This window comes from Pongo abelii, chromosome 3 (genome assembly GCF_028885655.2).
Source record: "Pongo abelii isolate AG06213 chromosome 3, NHGRI_mPonAbe1-v2.0_pri, whole genome shotgun sequence".
Taxonomy (NCBI): domain Eukaryota; kingdom Metazoa; phylum Chordata; class Mammalia; order Primates; family Hominidae; genus Pongo; species Pongo abelii.
This window is the reverse complement of record NC_071988.2, coordinates 3417501-3438984: the sequence shown is the minus strand read 5'-3', so window position 1 is coordinate 3438984 and position 21484 is coordinate 3417501. Positions and strand designations below refer to the sequence as shown.

Sequence of the window (21484 nt, the reverse complement as noted above, 5' to 3'; positions counted from 1 at the left end):
CCTAAATAATTTGGCTCCAGAGGCCATACTCTTAATTGTTCTATGTCCTATTGCCTCTCAAACCACATCTTCAGCATCTTCTGGTTTCCCATGTGTCTTACGGGTTTGAGACTCGCCTTTTCTGCATGATCTCTAGTTACTCAAGTTTACTAAGGCAATGAGTTTCATTGAAACGCTGATGACTCCCAAATTTCTACTTTCAAGCCCAACCACTTTTCTGCATTCTGTACTCATTTATCCAACTGTCTACACAATATCTCCAATAGATTTTGAATAAACATCTCAAAAACCCCATGTCCAAAGCAGAATTCTTGATTATCGCCCCCCTATCTGCTCCTCCCACCCTAGTCTTCCCCATCTCTGCAAACACCCTCATCCTCCGAGCTGGCTGAGGCAAAACCCTGAGGTTAGTCTTGGGACCCCTCTCACATCATTCCACTGCTCCTCCCATGAACATGTGCACACATGACCACTCTCTCTTGGGCTCCTCACGACCCCCTGGCTGCCATCTCAGCTTTTTCCTGGTTCTTCCTGTCTTCCCAAACTCATATGAGGGTTAATCCTGACCCATCTTTCAGGCCTCAGCTCTGCTCGGCCATCCTGACCACAGGGTGGGCTCTGGCCCGGCCACGCACTTCCACAGCTCCTTCTTCTTCTATTGCAGCCAGTGTGGCATCCCACCACAGCCCACCTCGGCACCCAGAGGCACACAGGGGCTTCCCACTGGCTTCTCTGATGCAAACAGTCCCTTTTTTCTCAAGTCCTTGCAAGGTCTTGTGTGTCCCAGGCTGCTCCCTCACTGTTTTTGAACAAGAGTCTATTTGAGGGTGATGCATTAGCCTGAAATCATCTCCATTAATGCTGGTGTTAGATACTTATAGAGGTCATTCATCCAGAAGAGACGGTTTTTTAAAAGGCAAACCAAGCCAGATTTAGTATTTATTCCTGGGAGGAATGGTCTCAAGACTTTGAGAGCAAGAATGAGTAACTACGTATTGAAGATCACATATGTATAATTACAGCAATTAAAAAAAACCCCAATTGTCCAAATGTCAATGGCTGCATGTGGCTTGTGATAACATTTCCAGGAAAAGCATCAACACAGATTCCAGAAATGCTATGTCTCAACCAGCTTGGACAAAAGTGAAGATGACTCTGGAAAGCTGCCAGTGACTTGAAAATTGCCTCCAAAATATATAAGGAAATGCAAGGGCCAGGAATAACCAAGGCAATCTTAAAGACAAGCAAAATGAAGACTATAGCACTACATATCCAAATGCCAGGGATGAGAATTACGACATGAAGTCCTGATCCAATGATAGACAAACAGACCAATGGAACAGAATACAGAGGCCAGAAACAGACCCACAAATATATGATTACCTGATACAGGTGTTGCTTCAAGTTATTGGGAAGGATTGTCTTCTCATTACATGGAGCTGGGACAACTGAATACCACGTAGAAAAAATGAATCTTACCCCTACCTCACACCATAGACAAAAACATCAATTCCAGATGAATCAGAGATTTAAATGTTGAAGATAAAACAAAACAGATTTACTTTCATGGTCTTGGGAAGGGCAAAGCCTGCTCTAAAAGGACATAAGCATTACCCCAAGGGGAAAAATGATAAACTGGATTATATTAAGAACTTTCAGTCATCACAAGATACCACTAAGAGAATGAACAGGTAAGGTATAGAAAGGCTTAACTACATACATAAATCTATCATAAACACATAAATCCAAAACACAAGGTATATCTAATACAGCCAGCCCTCCGCACCCACAGTTCTGTGTCCACAGATTCAACCAACTGTGGATGGAAAATATTTGGAAAAAAATAACAATACAACAAAAAATACAAATAAAAACAATATAGTATAACAACTGTTTACATACAATTAACATTGTATTAGCTGTTATCAGTAATCTAGAAATCATTTAAAGTATCCAGGAGGGTGTGCGTAGGTTATATGCAAACGCTACACCATTTTATATCAGGGACTCAAGTATCTGGAGATTTTGGTATCCTCAAAGGGTCTTGGAACCGATTCCCTACAGATACTAAGGGAAAACTATACATAAATCCACCATAAAATCATTTCCAGAGTATATTTTTAAAATATTCTACAAATCAATAAGGAAAGGCAGATAACCTAACAGAAAAATAAGCAAAAGCCTTGAACAAGCATTTCACAAAATAAGATATTCAAAGGGCCAAAAATATATGAAAAGGTGATCAATTCATAGTCATCAGGGGACTGAGAACTAAAACTGTTAATACAATTAAAGCCCTATGTATGTGGCTACAGGGAAAGTGTTGAGAGGATGTCGAACACCTAGAATTCTTATATATTGCTGGTCAATGTGGACACTGTAAAAATCATTTGGAAATTAGCAGTATTTACTAGAGGTGAATATATACAAACTCCCAGCCTACCAGAGCAGAAATGTATGCAGATGTCCACCCAAAAGACCTGTACAAGCATGTTATATGGCACCACCTGTAAAGGCCAAAAGTCAGAACCAACACGATGTCATCAAGAGAAGAATGGAGGAATGAGGCCATATTTGCACCATGGACAGTCCACAGCAAGGGGAGTAAACAGCTCCTGATAGACTCACAGGGGCAAAATGCACCATCCTATGTTAAATAAAGGAAGCTAGACACTAAACAGCATACACTGCGTGAGTCTTCTTTTTTTTTAGATGGACTCTCACTCTGTTACCCAGGCTGGAGTGCAGTGGTGCAAACTCTGCTCACTGCAACCTCTGCCTACTACAACCTTCACCTCCCAGGTTCAAGAGATTCCCCTGCCTCAGCTACCCTAGTAGCTGGGATTACAGGCATGCACCACCATATCCAGCTAACTTTTTTTTTTTTTTGTATTTTTGGTAGAGATGGGGTTTTGCCATATTGGCCAGGCTGGTCTTGAACTCTTGGCCTCAAGGAATCCACCTGTCTCGGCCTCCCAAAGTGCTGGGATTACAGATGTGAACCACTGTGCCCGGTTAGTCTTTTTTTTTCTTTTCTTTTTAAGTTTGAAAACAGGCAACAGCCATCGGGTGAGAGGTCCCTTCCAGGGTTGGTGACTGAGGGCCTGCAGGGGCACTTGGGCTGCTGGTAATGTTCTGTCTCTTGGTCCGAGTGCTAATAACACACGTGTTCATTCTGTGAAAATCTCTCAAATTGCTTATTGATCGTGTATGTACTTTTCAGCGTGTAAGCTATTCTTCAATAAAAAGTTTTCATTACTTGAAAAACAATTGCAACAAAAATGCATATGAAGTGTTTAGTGTCAGGAAATGTGAGCAGAACAGAGCCACCTTTCTACATCAGTATCATTTAATATAAAATGCAACTCCTAATAGAGTATTCTCATTAGATATTTGTTACCTACATTCCTTTCTAGATTTGTTATTTACATTTCACATATTCGGCTGAGCATGGTGGCTTACGCCTGTAATCCCAGCGCTTTGGGATGCCAAGGTGGGTCTATCACCTGAGGTCAGGAGTTCGAGACCAGCCTGGGCAACATGGCGAAACACCATCTCTACTAAAAATACAAAAATTAGCCAGGCATGGTGGTGTACATCTGCAATCCCGGCTACTTGAGAGACTGACGCACAAGAATCACTTAAACCCAAGAGGCAGACGTTGTAGTGAGTCAAGACTGCGCCACTGTACTCCAGCCTGGGCGACAGAGCGAGACTCCGTCTCAAAAAAAAAAAAAAAGATGTGCTGAAGGAGCAGACAGATGAAATGCTGTGGAAGGGCACCACATTCAGAGAGATGCCAGCAGGAAGGGTCAGTCGCAGGTGCTCCGGGGGCTGGGCACAGGCTTGGTCTCTGCACCTCACCTGGGGAGCCAGCCAGGCCAAGTCCAACCTGGGCTGGACACCTTCCTCCCCAGATTCCAGCCATTTCCCCATAGACCCAGCATGGTGCTGGCCTCAGATGCTCCAGGGACGGGCCTGGGGAGAGGAGAACCTGCCCTTTCTGGGTTGTGAGGCAGCTTTTGGGAAATCAGTGAAGCTCTTTGTACAAGGTGCCGTCATGACCTGAGTTTTGTTCTGAACTTTACAGACCACATCCCACAAGTAAGGTGAAAAAAATTATATCACAGAACTCTATCTGCCGTGGCAGAGCACCTGGGACAGGCCTTCCCCTCCTGCCAGACAGTAGAATAGTAGACAAAATACGCACAGCATCAGAACATGCGGGAAAAGACAGAAAAAAGAAAAGCAAAATATGCGAAGCAACAGTTCCCAAAATTGGACCACAGTCACCAGAAGGGGTGTAATTCCTGATGAAAAAATTAATGAGGTGAGCCCTGTGACCACCCAGAGCTGCCTGCCCAGAAGCACTCCATGAACCACAGCACAAGGTGGGGCCCGGGTAGAACCACCGTCCAGAACTGAGGAGACAGATCAGAATCAGGGAAGGCCAGGGTGGCTGGAACTGCAGGTGCAGGAGAGACCTAGCAGGGAAAGTGCCCAGGGACCTCACAGGAGCCTCCATCTGTGGCTGAGTTCTAAGCTGTGCGTGCACAGCCAAGACCCCATGAGGCAGGCAAAGATCAGCCGGGGGCTGTGCCGCAACAGCTGCCAGAACTCACACAGGGTCAGGGGGTTCCCGAGTTCTGGCCAGTTCTGGGTGAATCCCCAGCTTTTAGAGGAGTACCCAAATGTAGCTTTACAAACCTCTGTATTTTTTAAAGGAAGACAACAAAATTCAGCACTCAGTCAAGGACCGCCAGACAAATGAATACTCAGAAAAATGTAACCCATAACCAGGAGAAAAATCAGTCAATAAACGGACCCAGAAAGACAGAGATGATAGCACTGGCATCTAAGGGCTTTACATGTCTTATAAATATACAAACATTTTTGGGTTTTTTGCTTGTTTGTTTTTTGTTTTTTGTTTTTTTTTTGAGACAGAGTCTCACTCTGCCCCCAGGCTGGAGTGCAGTGGCACGATCTCAGCTCACTGCAACCTCTGCCTCCTGAGTTCAAGAGATTCTCCTGCCTCAGCCTCCCGAGTAGCTGGGATTACAGGCATCTGCCACCATGCCCAACTATTTTTGTATTTTTATTAGACACGGGGTTTCACCATGTTGGCCGGGGTGGTCTGGAACTCCTGACCTCAGCTTATCTGCCCGCCTCAGCCTCCCAAAGTGCTGGGATTACAGGCGTGAGCCACTGCACCCAGCCAACATTTTTAGGGTTTTAAAGGAAAGCGTGAAGAGAATCAGTAGAAAGAAATGAAAAAAAACAGAAGGAACTGCTAAAGATGAAAACACAGTCTCCGAGATGACGGGCTTATTGGTAGGAGTTCCATCACAGGAGGGAATGAGCTGCATATCTGATACTAGAGTGACAGATCAGTGAACTGCAGGACAGAGCCAGAGAAACAATGAATGGCAAGCATGCAGGGGACACAGAAGCCTGAACATGAAACGGCCTCCATGAGCCGAAGGGAAAACCAGGTGGCCTAACATGCTTGCATAATTAGAGTCTCAAAAGTGGGAAGCAATCAAAAAAAACCTGAACCCCAACAAATCCCAAACACAAGAGACACAGAAAAACCAACCTGAGACTCATCATAATCAAATTGCTGAAAACCAACAATAAGGAGAAAGTCTTAAAAGCTTTCCGTTAGGTGGTATGCCCAGAGGGGATTGCTTCCCATAGTCTATCTAGCCTGGCGGTAGGGGAAGGCTCTTCCTCAACTGCATAAAACTGCACAGGTCCTGTCCCTGAGAAAAGCCCTTGAGCTCTCCCCACACTCAGGATCTACTTCTAGACCTTTTCCTTAAATCATTTTGGCCAATCCGATTTTCAATCCAATCTACATAATGCTTTCTTTCTGCAAACTTCATGCATATTCTCCTGAGAGCAAATCTATTAACATTTTCAGACCATTTTGAAAGTCCTTAGGTTAAAAGTTCCAGAAATTTAAAATAATATTAATTATTTTAGTAAACTATTAAGATACACAGAAAAGTGCACAGATTGTGAGAATATGGCTTGGTGAAGTTTCGCAGGTGAACATCCTCCCAGACCGAGAAACTGAGCAGGAGCAGCCCCCTGGAGCACCCAGGCAGCCCTCTCTGATGTCCCCAAACACCCCAGGCAGCCCTCTCTGATGCAGCCCCCAAACACCCCAGGCAACCCTCTCTGATGCAGACCCCAAACACCCCAGGCAGCCCTCTCTGACACCCCCAAACACCCCAGGCAGCCCTCTCTGATGCCACCAAACACCCCAGGCAGCCCTCTCTGATGCTGCCCCCAAACACCCCAGGCAGCCCTCTCTGACGCGGCCCCCAAACACCCCAGGCAGCCCTTTCTGATGCCCCGAAACACCCCAGGCAGCCCTCTCTGAGGAAGCCCCCAAACACGCCAGGCAGCCCTCTCTGATGCTGCCCCCAAACACCCCAGGCAGCCCTCTCTGACGCGGCCCCCAAACACCCCAGGCAGCCCTCTCTGATGCTGCCCCCAAACACCCCAGGCAGCCCTCTCTGACGCGGCCCCCAAACACCCCAGGCAGCCCTCTCTGATGCCCCGAAACACCCCAGGCAGCCCTCTCTGAGGAAGCCCCCAAACACGCCAGGCAGCCCTCTCTGATGCCCCCAAACACCCCACGCAGCCCTCTCTGATGCGGCCCCCAAACACGCCAGGCAGCCCTCTCTGATGCCACCAAACACGCCAGGCAGCCCTCTCTGACGTGGCCCCCAAACACCCCAGGCAGCCCTCTCTGATGCCCCGAAACACCCCAGGCAGCCCTCTCTAATGCCCCCAAACACCCCAGGCAGCCCTCTCTGATGCCCCCAAACACTCCAGGCAGCCCTCTCTGATGCAGCCCCCAAACACCCCTGGCAGCCCTCTCTGATGCCCCCAAACACACCAGGCAGCCCTCTCTGATGCAGCCCCCAAACACCCCAGGCAGCCCTGATGCCCCCAAACATGCCAGGCAGCCCTCTCTGACGCCCCCAAACACCCCAGGCAGCCCTCTCTGAAGCTCCCAAACACCCCAGGCAGCCCTCTCTGATGCCCCCAAACACCCCAGGCAGCCCTCTCTGATGCCCCCAAACACCCCAGGCAGCCCTCTCTGAAGCTCCCAAACACGCCAGGCAATCCTCTCTGACGCCCCTAAACACCCCAGGCAGCCCTCTCTGAAGCTCCCAAACACCCCAGGCAGCCCTCTCTGATGCCCCCAAACACCCCAGGCAGCCCTCTCTGATGCCCCCAAACACCCCAGGCAGCCCTCTCTGAAGCTCCCAAACACGCCAAGCAATCCTCTCTGATGCCCCCAAACACCCCAGGCAGCCCTCTCTGACGTGGCCTCCAGACCACCAAACAGGGCGGACACTGCTTCTCACGCCTAAGGTTGCATGAGAGGAGTTCTTGGTTTGTTTTACCTTTTCCCCAAGAATCTAACTAAGAAACTCCCTTGGAGTGGGAAGCGGTGGCGCCTGCCTCCAAGTATGGCCTCTGGGGAGGGGATGCAGCCGCAGAGGCACCAAGGGCTTCTGTGGTCGCCCCAGCCCTGAGTCAATTCTCAGGCACAGGCCCCCCGGCTAGCACACGTTAACTCTGGAAGATAGGTATGCGGTTAGTGGCTTTATTACCTTTGAATTTGTTTGCTTGAAAAAATAATTTCACAATATTAAAAATTAGTAATAAACACTCTCTAAATATCTTGTAGAATTGGAAAGAAACAAGTACATCGGAAGGCATCCTGGCAGAAATCAAGTCTCCACACTGCCAAAACTGAAAATCTCCAGTCTGACTCCTGTTTACAAATACTAATACGGTATTCCACACCCTATAAATACACTGTGTGATTCTGAGCATCATTTTGAACTCCAAAAGCAAACCAAAAGAATGTGCCATATTAAATCAAGTAAAGGGTTCTGGTTAAAACAACCGCTCCCACAATACCGCATTACAAATTAACATTCTGTTTCTGCTATTTAGCAAACATTTTTGGAAAATGTGCAATTAGACTGCACTGTTTTTCTGATGAGGAAAATGTAAATTTATCAACTAATTCTATGTAAGTACTGATGGTACTACTCTCAAGCTTTTCCCTTTCTCTTTCAAAATTGCATAGAATACAAATTTTGGCATTTGCCAAAAATATCAACAATTATACTCTATATTTTAAAGAGGAATGCAGTTTAAAGTCCCCCAAGTTAATCTGGCAATTACAGTAACCCTCCACCATCAGGCAGCCGTTTGTGACAGCTCCCCAGGCCTCAGTGCCTGTTCCCTAACAAGGACCGGTGAGATGAAGACACAAGACTAGGAGAAAGAAAGTGACTTGCCCCAAGAGATTGGCCTGTCAGCTGTGGAGCTGCAGGTGGAGCCGGAATCTTCGGCCATGGCCAGGTCTGAGCTCCAAAGGCCCGTGCGGCGGGTGAAGGCACTGGAAGAGCCTGGCGGGCGCGCAGAGCAGCCCAGGAGGAGGCGGCGGCAGTGGGTCCACCCCCCAACACCAGTCACACAGGAGTTTCTGCTTCTGAGCTGTTTCTACTCAGTTTGTGTGTGTGCTTTTTGAGAAGGCTTCACGACTAAAAGGAAAATCACTGAAAGCCACTGTCCCCGCCCAAGCCTCGCCCTGACGCTCTGGCTGATGTCTGCTGAACACCCGATCATTCACTCAACAGACAGTTCTCGTGCCAGCCGCTGTGCCGGGTGCCGGGACAACTCTGACCTGCCACGTGGAGGTCACACCATCTTGGGGGACAAAAGCACCAACACAGATGAATAATTAAAATGATGGAAGCTGCCCCTAGCAAGGGCAGGAAATTGACAGTGGCCATCACTCAGGATGGGGGCAGGTGGTCAGGACGGGAAGAGGGAAACCGCATGTGCCTGAGGCACCATTGGAGACCAGGGTGGGACGCAGGATGGTTGGGGGGACAGGGGCTCTGAGCTGGTGGAGGGGTCCAGTGCAGGGGCCGGGCAGATCACTGCTGCTGCTGTGGGGGCAACCGCACAGGAGAAGGAGTGTTCAGGAGAAGGGAGCGGGAGGATGGCTGCAGAGACAGGGCCAAGACTGAGGTCTGCATGGAGGACGAGTAGGTGGCAGCTGAGTGGACAGAATGGGGTCAGGGCAGAGCTGAGGCACAAGGCATGATGAGGACATGGGGATGGAGGACCGGGACTGGTACGTGTCGGGGGTGCCCAGGGTGAGGCTGGTGAGAACGGAGTGTTTGCGAAGCAGCTGGAGCACCGGGGTCATGTATGTGGGGTGTCATGTGGACCTGCCACCATCCCCCAAAGCCAGAGCCGCACAATTCCCCGGCTTTCCTGCTGGCACAGACGCTGTGCACAGGAGGAGGTGGGTGCTCTGGGAGCTCCCCGATAGTCTCCACAGCCCGACTTCAGAAGGTGAAGTGGTCACAGCGGGAACATCCACCTCTGGAGGCTGCAGTGGGTGGGGGGATCCTGGCAGGCCTCTTGACACTGAGCTTGACCAACGGAGGAAGGCACAAGAACGGGCTTCTGTGAGGCCATGGCTCCGGCTCCGTGTGGAGCCAGACCAGGAGAGGTGAGAGGTTCCTTTTTCCAGGAGCAACCGGGAGTCTTCCTTTTCTCATTTCTTCACAACGCCCCATCGCCCTCCAGCTCGACCTCACACTTCTGTCTGAATAACTTCCCACAAGGCAGACCATTCTCCTGCTAAGCTTCTCTATAACGCTAGAATGTGCTTCCTTCTCTCCAGCTGGAATCTGCTCCCTGCCCCCACCCACAGCCCTGCCGTGCCCCCCAGAGACCAGCCGTAACCCTTTTTCCCGAGGGCACTCTTTGGCTAGGAACGGGTGGCCGCTATCAGCCCCTTTCTTCTGAAAAAGTGAAAAAACACACTCCAACTTGACAAAGATTGCCAAAATAGCATAGTCCAACTTCCTTAAAACCAAGCCACAAAACTAAAACTCTCCAGCGAGAGCCGAAGCTGTAAAAGAACGATACGCGTCACAGAATGAAACCGTGGCATGAACACGAACTCTCTCACTGGCATGGCTCGTTGAACACAAAATATTTCTAAGTGAGTGATCTATTAATCACCAAAACTAGACAGGATGACCAGGCAGAGACAGCCCAGCTGAGCAGGTTGCTCCCCAAGCCAACTCCTCAGTCCCTCCTCGGAACTCGGGGAGCATTTTTCCCATAGAAACACTGGGGTGCTGGAGTTCCCAGGCCCACCTCAGTGCACTGAGTCTCCCACTGACCACGGCCTGTGAAAAGATCTGTGTGTGGAAACACAGCCAGAGTTTCCCTGGGACCCCCCAGGCTCCTGTCACTGCCGTGGAGGGCAGGGGGTGGGGGAGGGGGACTCTTTCTGCCTGAGACACCAGAAGAGGCGGCAGGAGCTGCAGGCGCTGGAGGGTCCAGGGCTGGAGCGGGGACTCTCCAGGACCATGGGGCTGGGTGTGTGGAGGCCCAGAGCTGGGGGGTGGGTGGGAGCCAGGGTGGAGGGGCCTCTCAGCCAGGGCCTGAGTCTGGCCACCTCACCTGCAGTCTACTGTGAGCTGCTGGATCTCCTCACTCTGCCTCAGTGCCCTACATGGCAGAATGTGACACCGATCTAGAGTTCATGTGCACATTAAACAAGATAACTGGTTCTTTTTACTCTTATAAGCAAAGAAACTGAAGATGGAAAAATAACAAAAACACAAAAAGGAACTAAATAAACACATCCAGCCTGCCCACTGCGGTTCCTGAAATTCAGGGTGTGCTGATGACTGTCTCCTCCCTCCCGTCTCCTCCTCTGTGTCTGGGGCTCTCCATGGAGGGATGGGCCTGTCCCAGCGGCCCCAGGGTCTGACACTGGGAAGAGAAGGAGGAGTAGGGGGTGGAAAGCCCTAGCGCCAGGGGATCTCCACGTGGCCAGGACACACTTCCTCAGAGGGACACATAGAGCTAGTGTGGCGAGACGCCAGGACACACTTCCTCAGAGGGACACATAGAGCCAGCATGGCGAGGAGCTAGAGACTTCCCACCCTTGGGAGGTGCAGGTTTTTAAACAACTATAAAATGGACACATAATACAACTCTGAGGTTCCTGCATCTATTGCTGACAGAAGCAATCTTTTGGAGGCAAATAAAACTTATTACATATGGTGAAACTAAACATATTAGGTAAATCTTTCATGTATAAATTGCCTGCAAGAAATGAATGTCTTCTGCCAGAAAGGAGAAGTGAGAACACAGCAGAAAGAGAAAGTGTGAACAGATCATTCAAAACACCGGTCACTTTATCCTGGATTTGGTTCTGGGTCCTGTTTCTTTTCATTAAGGAAGTTTATCCTCCCTCCATCTTAAGACTGATTAAATGACATGATTTTCATTGTACATAAAATAGGAAATAGAATTCCGTTTATTCTACAAAATACATCTCAACCACACGAGTGTCGGGATCCCTCTGGTCTTGGCTTCAGGTGCCAGTGCATGTGTAACCCAAGATATGCTCCTCCTCCCACAGAGCGGCTGGCCCGCGAGGGCTCTGAGCTCTGTCTGCCCACCTGTGGTCCTCCTGGCCTTCCCACAGAGTGGCTGACCTGCGAGGGCCCTGAGCTCTGTCTGCCTACCTGGGGACAGCAGCCCTTTCTGAGGCCGAGGACTGAGGCCAGCAGCTGCATTACCACAGAAAGTGAGAGAACCACATTTGGTTTCTCTTTAATGCACAAATACGGTGGCACCTCAAACCCACCGGCCCCTGGGCAGCTTCTGCGGCACAGCCTGTGCCTCAGCCCATCCCTGGCCCACAGAGATGCCAGGTGCACCTATTCCAGCTCTCAGGGACAGAAATGGGGACAAAAGCGTGAGGTGATGACGAAACCCAAGAGCCTGCGGACTGTCATGAGTGTTAGAAGAAAAGAGGAATATTTTGGAGGAACTCTCCTTACTTTGGAGAGGTTTTTTTTAAATCATTGAACCAAAATGATAAGGATGACATCAGAGAAATCTTCAGTGAAATAAGACATTCCTGCCTACTTCCTTTTTAATCAGTCCGTGAAAAGAATCCCTGTGCACAAAATTCTTTAAACACAGAAATTAAGTTTTTGATTCCTCTTCATCCCACACTCTCAATTTGTCTATTATACTTTTCCTGAGAAAATTCTGGGTCTCACCCAAATTTCCTGAATTGCTCAAATTCAGAAAGCACTTTGAAATCTTAACTTGCTGGTTTAAAAGCTGGTTATACAACAAGGGAAGAGCAAAAACACGTTTTAACTTGTCAGACACAGGCAGGCGGGTGGGTGCACTCCTCAGACACATAGCGCTCTACCACACTGGTGTTCAGGGCCACGGCAGTTCTCTTAACAAACAGCTTCCAAAACACACGCCGAGGCCACCTGGGTGTCATAGAAAGCGCCCCCAAAATTAACTCACCTAGAACCCGCCCACAAGGAGACAGGGAAAGGCAAACAACCCGTCTTTCCTGAGGGCATCAAATGGCAAATACACTTTCACAATTTGAAAACTTTATGAAAAATAAAAAATATATACATCAGAAATTGTGACTTACCGCCATCAGACACAGTTGCAGACTGAAAGAAAAGAGAGAGAGACATGAGTTAATTAAGCCTCATGACAAAACTCCAGGAAACGAAAAGTCCATCTGAGGAACACAAGGGGCAGACTCTGGGAGGTTCTCAGAGGCACTCTCCAGGTGGAGGTGCCCCGGGAAAGCCAGACGGCCCAATGAGTCAAGAGTCACGGCTCCCACTCCGCCCAGACTAGGTGACACCCAACAAGAGGAAGTCATCCTTTTTATTTGAAAAGAACAGATCCCAACATGTCTGACATTACAGTCTTAGTAACAGCATCAATGAAACCAACTTCACAAACTTCAGTAGCATCATGCCCTGTAAGTGACACATGCACTGGGGGCGGCCACCAACAGCCCACTCAGTGCCCACATGCCGTGACGCCACCCAGGGCCACACTCGGGGGCAGCCACCAACAGTCCACTCAGTGGCCATGTGCCGTGACGCCACCCAGGGCCACACTCGGGGACAGCCACCAACAGTCTGCTCAGTGCCCACGTGCCGTGACGCCACCCAGGGCCACACTCAGGGGCAACCACCAACAGTCCACTCAGTGCCCACGTGCCACAACGCCACCCAGGGCCACGCTCGCCGCCCCTCACGCTCTCCAGCATCACTGCCCTCCCACAGGGGTGGAACGGGGCCTAGAAAGGTGCAATGACCACTGGGGGTGGCAGCAGAGGAGTCAAGCCCAGAGCCAAGCCCTGGATCTGGTGCCTGCCCACCCAAGCAGTGCAAGAGCGGCCACCAGCAGGAGGGTTGGGGAGACGCCTCCAATGAAGGGGCTTGGAACAGTGGAAGGGGCTGGAGGAGAGCAGGGTGGCTGGCTTAAAGGCACCAGGGACAAGAACAAACAAGTCAAGTTATGCAGGAGGGGTGGCAGGAGGTACCGGAAGGCCAGTGTGACCAGGAGGAAGCCGAGAGCTCGAGACAGTCGGCTGAGCCAGGAGGAAGCCAAAAAGAACAGGAAACCACAGTGGCCCCAACGGGAGCCCTGATCAGGGCGACCTGGCACTGCACTGGCAGGAAGGGCCCAGGGCGCAGAGCCATCAGGCAGGTGCGGGACAAGCCCAGGACTCAGCCCAGGAGGGAGAGGAATCAGAAGGGGCAGGCTCACCAGGGGACACAGATGCCAGGAAGTGAGAGGGGGTGAGCAGAATGGAGCTCCAGAGGCTGGACAAACCCGTGTTTGATCTGATCCCTGGGCGGGCACTCTGCTGCTATCTAGGCAGGAACCCCTTCCTGCAGGGACCTCCCAGATGGCCTGGCAAGGACCCGCTTCTGTCCTCTCTGCCAAGGCGAGGGCTGCCAGGGCCCGGAGAGCGAATGAGAAGGTGCTGCCATGATGGGCAACCTGGTACCTCCTGGCCACTCTCGAGAAGTGGAGGTCACTGGGGCTTTAAGACCCCCCATGCCAAAATCCAAACAAGTGAGGCCCAGAGGAACCTCCCGAGGGGGAGGGACCAAGGAAAAGGAGCCAGGGCTTCCAGCTGCTGCCCCTACCGTGGCCCTCCAGGACACGCACTGTATGAGTTTTAACATGAGCGGCGCACCCACTGGAATTCTGCACATCCTGTCTGACCACCCCAAGCTCGGCACAGGGCCCCAGCCCTGCCTCCCGGCCTGCCAGCAAGGGCAACCGTGCCCCGACGCAGCCTGGGCATCCGGGGTCCACTGCCAGCCCCGGCCCAGCGACCTACACCAGCTATGCGCATCCTCCTCCCGCGCAGAGTCTGTCCTCTGGCACCCAAAGTAAGCCCCCTGACAGGCACTGTGTGAGACCACCTGGGGCCAGCTTCGGAGGGTCCTGCCACCCGACCCACTTCCCAGTAGTGAAAACACACAGCAGTCTGCATCTACCTCTTCACTGTCCTCTCATTGGCCAGGAAGGGGAAAGATCACACACCCCTCAAGCCAACATGTGGCCCTTGGCCCTCAGCCGCAGGGACTGGTTTTTATCAGAGACTGTGGGGCAGCCACGTCACAGGTGCTGACATACACACTTTGGAAGGCTGTCATTCCTTCCATGCCCACAATAAATCATCCACAATCACATTGCAATCTAAATAATATCGCAGGCAGGCTGGGCGCAGTGTCTCACATCTATAATCCCAGCACTTTGGGAAGCCAAGGTGAGTGGATCACCTAAGGTCAGGAGTTCGAGACCAGCCTGGTCAACATGATGAAACCTTGTCTCTACCAAAATATAAAAATTAGCCAGGCGTGGAGGCGGATGCCTATAATCCCAGCTACTCGGGAGGCTGAGGCAGGAGAATCACTTGAACCCGGGAGGCGGAGGTTGCAATGAGCCAAGATCGTGCTGCTACACTCCAGCCTGGGTGAGAGAGTGAGACTCCATCTTAAAATAAATAAATAATATCACAGGCAATCTATACCTTTGAGATTATGAGAAGAAAATCCACAAGGCCATACACAAAATCAGAAATGCTGTCAATAAGATCTGAAAGATACATCCTAAAATGTAAACTTCATAAATATGAAGGAGGTGTTTCACTTCATGTCATGCTCATGAGTAAAATTCAATTCTCAGAATCTGGCAGGCCGAACAAAGTGCTCTAGAAAACCTCTATACACACAGCATTTACGTCCCCCAAATTAGCTGAAACTCGAGAACCAGCAGAGAGGAGTGTCCCAGAGGCCAAACAGACTGAAGGAGAAGGTGGCCAGGGAGCGTGTGATGCCCACCGAGAGGCCAAAGAAGGTGGGCATGGGCCATCGCTGCTCCTGTGATGGGCACAGGCTGGGGGCACGTAGGGCTAGACCAGAGCCTCTGGGAGGCTCCAAGACAGTGCACGGATGCAGGTAAAGTGTAGAGCTGTTTTAAAAGTAAACTTTACCTTTTCAAACAGTTTTAAATTTATGGAAAAATTTATTTTAAAGACAGTAGAGAGACACACATACTTTTTTTTGTTGACAGTCTCGCTCTGTCACCAGGATAGAGTACAGTGGCATAATCATGGCTCATTGCAGCCTCAATCCTCCTGGGTTTGAGCAATCCTCCCATGTCAGCCTCCTAAGTAGCTGGGCTCCAGGAGTTCACCAACATGCTCAGCTAATTTGTGTATTTTTTGTAGCGACGGGGTCTCATTATGTTGCCCAGGCTGGTCTTGAATTCCTGGTCTCAAGCAATCCTCCCACTTTGACCTCCCAAAGTGCTAGGATTACAGGTGTGAGCCTCCATGCCCCACACAAACATGCTTTTTAATATAGCACTACTCCAAAAAGAGTAAAGGGAAATCCCTGAAAAGAAACGAGGAAGGAATAGAGGGGGAAGCAGTTAGAAAACGCCAATGCCACTAGGGCCGGGGAGCCCGCAGTAAGCCTCGGCCACAGCACGGTTGTCCCCTCAACCTGAGATCCTCCATCCAGCTCGGCCATGGCCCTCGGGGAGTAGTGTTGTCCTAGGTGCAACACTCCTGGAAGCCACAAATATTAATGCAAATCCTTCCAGAAAGAAAACAGCCCAACAGGGGCCCTCAGGAGTTCCAGATAGTGAGCCCACTCGAATACGAGTTCACTATGAAAAACCCAAGGAGAAGCCCAGCATGAGTGGGTATCAGCAGAGACAACAATGAGCAGAGTCTCAGACACGGGAACAATCTAATGCAGAGTGTTGAATAACTATCTGTGAAGCTGTCGAGAAACAAAGGCTGAAGCAGAACAAGAGCACAGTGCAGATCGGAAAAAGAACCATATGGAATGTCTGACGGTGAAAATACAATAAGTGAAGTTAAAGATTCAATAGGAAGGCTAAACAGAGATTAGGCAGTTGAAGAGAGAATTTGGGAACTGGAAGATGAAACTGAAAACAATCATACTGACCACAGCACAGAGGGATGGGCAGAGAAAACAAGGAGGAGTGAGAGAGAGCAGCAGAGAACTGAGGTGGTCTCCTCAGGATCTGAGATTCAGAAACGACTGTGGAGAACTCCTGAAGACTGTCACCTACAAATGGTGCTGTGAGCAGGACTAATGCAAGCCAGCAAGACTTTTCAGTGGATCCCATGATGTTGATCTCCCAAGGTGGTCACAGGAATCAAGACACCCACCACAGTGGCTCAGCACAGCATCCAGTCGGCACTCAGCACAGATTTACTAATCATCAGTGTCGCTTCCAGGCCATGGCTGGGCTTGCCTGTGCTCAGGAGTGGAGCTGAGGAGGAGGCAGAGTGACTGAGGGCTTGTCTCAGCATCAGGAAGAGCAGGGAAGGAGAGGGCACCTTGCGGTTCCTTTCTTCATTTCAAAAAGGGATATTATATCTCTGACAAGAACTTTTAGAAGTTATGTCATCAATGCAAGTGGAAAAAATAATGCAAAATGATTTCATGGTATAATCACAAACATGTAAAATTTTCTTTAAAATGTAAGATCTGCGAAAATACACTCTTAAATACTGAAAAGACATAACTAGCCACAAAGGAACAATATCCAAAGCTAACAGCAGTCAACCGCCCTTGAATGGTGAGGTTACGACTATTTTTTGACAAATAAAACTTTGTGGTGTACAACGGGGTGCTGGGTGCTGGCAGGGAAGCCTCTGGCCTTCACATACAGGTGGCTGGACCTCAGTTTACACAGTGCACAGCTCTCTCACTCCCAGGTATATTCATTAAACAAAAGCAGTAAGATTCATGGTAATTATAAATGATCTCTTTGCAAATTAAGTAATCTTGTCAGGAAAAGTCTTCACCAATTTCTCTGGAAGTATGAAAACTTGGAGGAGGACAGCAGTTTGATGTCCAGGTGATATGGTTTGGTTGTGTCCCCACCAAAATCTCATCTTGTAGTTCCAGTAATCCCGTGTTGTGGGAGGGACCCAGTGGGAGGTAACTGAATCATGGGAACGGTTACCCTCATGCTGTTCTTGTGATAGTGAGTTCTCACAAGATCTGATCGTTTTATAAGGGGTTAGTCCCTCTTTTGCTCAGCACTTCTCTCTACTGCCACCATGTGAAGAAGGACGTGTTTGCTTTCCCTTCTGCCATGATTGTAAGTTCCCTGAGGCCTCCCTAGCCATGTGGAACTGTGAGTCAATTAAACCCATTTCCTTTATAAATTACCCAGTCTCAGGTATTTCTTCATAGCAGCATGATAACAGACTAATACAGTAAATTGGTACCAGAAGTAGGGTGCTGCCATAAAGATACCTGAAAATGTGCAAGTGACTTTGGAACTGGGCAACAGGCAGAGGTTGGAACTATTTGGAGGGCTCAGAAGAAGACAGAAATACGTGTGAAAGTTTGAACTTCCTAGAGATCTGTTGAATGGCTTTGACCAAAATGCTGACAGTGACATGGACAACGAAATCTAGGCTGAGGTGGTCTCAGACAGAGATAAGGAACTTGTTGGGAAGTGGAGTAATGGTCACTCCTGCTATGCTTTGGCAAAGAGACTGATGGCACTTTGTCCCTGCCCTAGATATCTGTGGAACTTTGAACTTGAGAGAGATGATTTAGGGTATCATACAGAAGAAATTTCTAAGCAGCAAAGCGTTCAAGAGGAAGCAGAACATAAAAGTTTGAAAAATTTGCAGACTGATGATGTGATAGAAAAGAAGAAAAAATTTTCTGGGGAGAAATTCAAGCCTGCTGCATAAATTTGCATAAGTAATAAGGAGCCAAATGTTAATCACTAAGACAATGATGAAAATGTCTCCAGGGCACATCAGAGACCTTTGGGGCAGCCCCTCTCATCACAGGCCTGGAGGTCTAGGAGGGAAAAATTGTTTCCTGGGCTGGACCCAAGTCCTCCCTGCTCTATGCAACCTCAGGACATGGTGCCCTGAATCCCAGCTGCTTCAGCTCCAGCCATGGATAAAAGGGGCTAAAGCAGAGCTCAGGCCATTGCTTCAGAGGGTGAAAACCTCAAGCCTTGGCAGCTTACATGTGGTATTGGGCAAAGAAGTCAAGAATTGAGGTTTGGGAACCTCTGCCTAGATTTCAGAGGATGTATGGAAATGCCTGGATGTCCAAGTAGAAGTTTGCTGCAGGGGTGGGGCCCTCATGCAGAACCTCTGCTAGGGCAGTGTGAAAAGGAAATGTGGGGTCAGAGTCCCCACACAGAGTCCCCACTGGGACACTGCGTAGTGGAGCTGTGAGAAGAGGGCCACCCTCCTCCACACCTCAAAATGGTAGATCCACCAACAGCTTGCACCATGCACCTGGAAAAGCTGCAGACACTCAATGCCAGCCCGTGAAAGCAGTTGGGAGGGGAGGTGTACCCTGCAAAGCCAAAGAGGCAGAGATGCCCAAGGCTATGGGAGCCCACCTCTTGCATCAGCATGCCCTGGATGTGGGACATGGGAGTCAAAGGAGATCATTTTGGTTTAATGACTGCCCTATTGCATTTTGGACTTGCATGGGACCTGTAGCCCCTTTGTTATGGCCAATTTCTCCCATTTGGAATGGGGGTATATACCCAATACCTGTACTCCCATTGTATCTTGGAAGTAAATAACTTGCTTTTGATTTTACAGGCTCATAGACAGAAGGGACTTGCCTTGTCTCAGATGAGACTTTGGACTTGGACTTTTGAGTTAATGCTAGAATGAGTTAAGACTTTGGGGGACTGTTGGAAGGGCATGACTGTGTTTCAAAATGTGAGGATGTGAGATTTTGGATGGGTCAGGGGTGGAATGATGCAGTTTGGCTATGTCGCCACCCAAACCTAATCTTGAATTGTAGTTCCCATAATCTCCATGTGTCATAGGAGGGACTCAGTGGGAGGTAATTGAATCATGGGGGCAGTTACCCCCTGGTGATAGTGAGTGAGTTCTCATGACAGCTGATGGTTTTATAAGGGGCTTTCCCCCTTTTGCTTGGCACTTCTCTCTCCTACTGCCATATGAAGAAGGACATGTTTGCTTCCCCTTCCATCATGATTGTAAGTTCCCTGAGGCCTCCCTAGCCATGTGAAACTGTGAGTCAATTAAACCCCTTTCCTTTAAAAATTACCCAGTCTCAAGTATTTCTTCATAGCAGCATGAGAAGAGATTAATATAACAGGTAATATTAAATTTTTAATGTATGCAATATGATATTTTAATATATGTATACACTGTAATATGATTATCACAATCAAGTGAACTAACATGTACCTCCACCACCCCACTTAGTTGCCTTTTTTGTGTGTGGTGAGAATGTATTCTCTTAGCAAATTAAGATTTACTCTCTTAGCAAATTTAAAGCATACAATAAATGTAGCATTATTAACTACAACCACCAAGCTGTACATCAGGTCTCTAGAACTTATTCATCTTATAAATGGAAGTTTGTATCCTGTGTCCAACATCTCTCCACCACTACCCCCAGGCACTGGTAAGCACCAATCTACTCTCTGCATCCATGAATTCAATGTTTTTAGAGTCCACATATAAGTGAAGCCACACATGTTTGGCTTCATCCATGTTGTTGCAAATGGCAGGAGTTCCTTTAAGGCAGAATATGCTATTCTCATTCTCTCTCTAAACACACACACACACACACACACACACACACACACCCCGCACATTTCCTTTATCCCTTAGGTTTTCATATCTTAGCTACTGTGATTAACACTTCCATGAACATGGGAGCACAACTATGAGAGACTGATTTTATTTCCTCTGGAGATATACCCAGTAGTGGATCATATGGTAGTTCAATATTTAATTTTTCAAGGAACCTCCATGCTGTTTTCCACAATGGCTGTACAATTTATGTTACCACCAACAGTGCAAGGGTTTCCTCTTCTCCTATCCTCACCCACACTTGTTATCTTTTGCCTTTCTGATAACAGCCATTCTACAGGCATGCAGTGACAGCTCACTGTTGTGACTGCATTTCTCTGGTGATGGGTGATGCTGAGACCTTTGCATATATCTGTTGGCCATCTGTAGAGCTTCTTTGGAAAAATGTCTACTGTGGCTCTTTGCCATTTTTCAACTGGGTTATTTGGTTTTTGCCACTGAGTTGTATGAGTTCCTTATGCATTTGGATATTAACCCCTTACTGGATATACAGTTTGCAAATACTTTCTCCCATTCACAGGTTCGTTTTTCATTTTGTTGGTTGTTTCCTTTGTTGTGCAGAAACTTTTTACTTCAATGTAATCCCATTTGTTTACTTTTAGTTTTGTTGCTTGTTCTTTTAGTGTCATGTCCAAAAAAAAATCATTGCCGAAACTGATGTCATGGAGCTTTCCCCTGTGTTTTCTCCTAGGAGTTTTTTTGGTTTCAGGTCTTAAGTGTCTTTAATCCATTTGTGAGCTGATGTTTGTGTATGGTGTGCGATGAGGACCCCATTTCTCCACATGACTTCAGGGGTAGCTATTCCCACATCTCCTGGCACATGTGGACCACTGTAAACATGTTTATGAATTAAAGCACAGCATTCCTAATGTGTGCTCTCATATACAGTACTATTTGTATTAATAACTTGTTTTCATTGGCCCATACTTCTTGGATTCTTCCCAAATTTCCATATATACACATTATACTTAACAAAAAAAGTACAGCCACAAAAACAAAGCCACCCATGGAAAAAGATCCCAGTAAGTCAGCATTTTTCGGTGCTTACAATTTAAACATATACTGTAATTAAACAGCTCTAAAAATTTCTATAACATGCCTCCAGAATTGGAATTTACACTAAAGTAAATACATTTCTGTTTTAAAGAAACTGACAAAGTATTTTAAAATGTAACTTAAGTCCGCACAATCTCTGCTCCTCGGCGGGTCTCTTGAACATGGCAGCTCAGCTGACAAGGACTCAATTGCTCCTCTGCAGGAAGTCTGTCTGGGCCACACACATCCATGGATATTTTATTTTGAAATTAATGTTTTGAAAGTTTTAAATTATTTATCTGAATAGTGTCACATGAGGAATCTAACCTTTATTAAGGTTTATTCTGTTAGTAA

At 48.4% G+C, this 21484-nt stretch overlaps 1 protein-coding gene across 10 annotated transcripts in view; it reads right to left on the bottom strand.

The window, feature by feature from the left end:
- Positions 1–21484, bottom strand: part of RGS12 (regulator of G protein signaling 12) — a 148267-nt gene that overhangs the window by 42516 nt on the left and 84267 nt on the right. For all 10 annotated transcript variants that reach the window (XR_010139589.1, XM_063723294.1, XM_063723292.1 and 7 more), the window contains one exon: positions 12545–12566. Coding sequence is in view for 8 of the 10 variants with exons in the window: in XM_063723294.1 (XP_063579364.1) it covers positions 12545–12566 (22 nt within the window). In the remaining 2 variants the exon portion in view is untranslated. The remainder of the gene's footprint in view (positions 1–12544; positions 12567–21484) is intronic.